At 31.2% G+C, this 1,475-nt stretch overlaps 1 protein-coding gene across 1 annotated transcript in view; it reads right to left on the bottom strand.

The window, feature by feature from the left end:
• The window catches only part of gdpd1 (glycerophosphodiester phosphodiesterase domain containing 1), a 16,185-nt gene that overhangs the window by 8,189 nt on the left and 6,521 nt on the right, over positions 1-1,475 (bottom strand). Inside the window, exon 7 of the mRNA XM_024277841.2 lies at positions 299-388. Within this exon, the coding sequence (XP_024133609.1) occupies positions 299-388 (90 nt within the window). The remainder of the gene's footprint in view (positions 1-298; positions 389-1,475) is intronic.

Raw genomic sequence — 1,475 nt, 5'->3', positions numbered from 1 at the left:
GTCCAGGACTAGAACATTTACGTCAGTAGAACTTTTGGATCCTCCACTTTTAATTCAGGTTTTTTTTTAGAATAAAGCTGATAAAAACAGGCCCAAACTTAAAAAGTTTTTATTTCTTTTATTACCAAAAAGCAAATTATCAACATTTCTAACTGGTTTGTAAGAAATTTAGTTTGATACAGTTCTAAAGTTATTTTTCTTTTTGACATACAACATCTGATAATAATTGTAAGGAAAATTCTTTATCCTTATATTACAAATCAAAATCAAACAGATCAACGATAAGCTAAAAACGTACCTCTTTGTAACACTTTTTGACTACCTGGTTGCTGGAGTTTCCCCAGACAGTCAGATGCTGCCGGTCGTATTTAACGATGAGTTCAGAAACCTGAACGGAACAAAAGATGAATACATTCTTAAGATTGTTGTAAAACAAGCAACATGCAAGTGTTTATATCACTTAAAAACCTGAGATAACATAATGAGTGTGCATTAATTTTTTTAACAAGCAAAACCTAATTTAACCAGAGCTTATATGGTAGTCGGGGTGAATACTCCATTCTGATTGGCTGCAGGGTGTCAATTAAAAAGTGGTATTGATCACCCATGAGAGAAGTTCCAGCCAAACTGCTTGAATGTTCTAAATTATTGCGAACTTGGAACGTGTTATTATTAACCAATGACAGAAGCAGGAGCGGGAATAGATAAGTTTGCTTTCTCCCACTCCCTTTCAAGCAAACTCCTTTTGACAATCTTAGTATTTAATAGTTTCATTGTGTCATGAACTACATGCAAAAGAGCAAATATGTTTATTTATGTTTTAGAGTAATAACTGAAATATTTACTAGTGTATTTGAATATATGTGCATTTTTATATATATATTTTATGACTAATTATCCTACGTTTGAAATATCTATAGATTCCAATTTGTTGTTTGTCTTTGTTTTTGTATTATTTCTGCTTTGATTGGTTGAAATAAACCATTTCCAATCCAAAATGTTGATGTACATTTAATGATCAGAGTTAATTGAATTGAATTGAACTTTATTTATATCGCAAAGGATAAATTAATCTGTTATGGCACCACAAAAAGTCAAAAAAGTTGCTTTTTTTTTTTAAAAAGGTGAATATTTCCTCAATCAAAGTGATCAAGGAAACTACTTGTGGACTTTGTGTCTTTGAAACAAACATTTGCTTCATCATTTGGAAAAAAATAAGCAGTAAGATGTGAATTTTTTCCTCTGAAATGATGCTATGTATGTATCACTTAACATGACATTTAGCATAAATACTAGCAGTCTAGGGGAAATCAATTCGGCGATACATCGCGATAATTCCTTTGCCGATACTTGTATCAATTTAAAATCCAGACAAGATGATATTTAATTAATTATTTCCAGTGTTGGGACTAACGCCGTTTAAGTATAACGGCGTTACTAACGGCGTTATAAATCAAGTAATTTAGTAATCTAAC

This window comes from Oryzias melastigma, linkage group LG13, assembly GCF_002922805.2.
Source record: "Oryzias melastigma strain HK-1 linkage group LG13, ASM292280v2, whole genome shotgun sequence".
In the NCBI taxonomy this organism is placed as follows: domain Eukaryota; kingdom Metazoa; phylum Chordata; class Actinopteri; order Beloniformes; family Adrianichthyidae; genus Oryzias; species Oryzias melastigma.
This window is presented reverse-complemented; position numbering and strand designations above follow the sequence as displayed.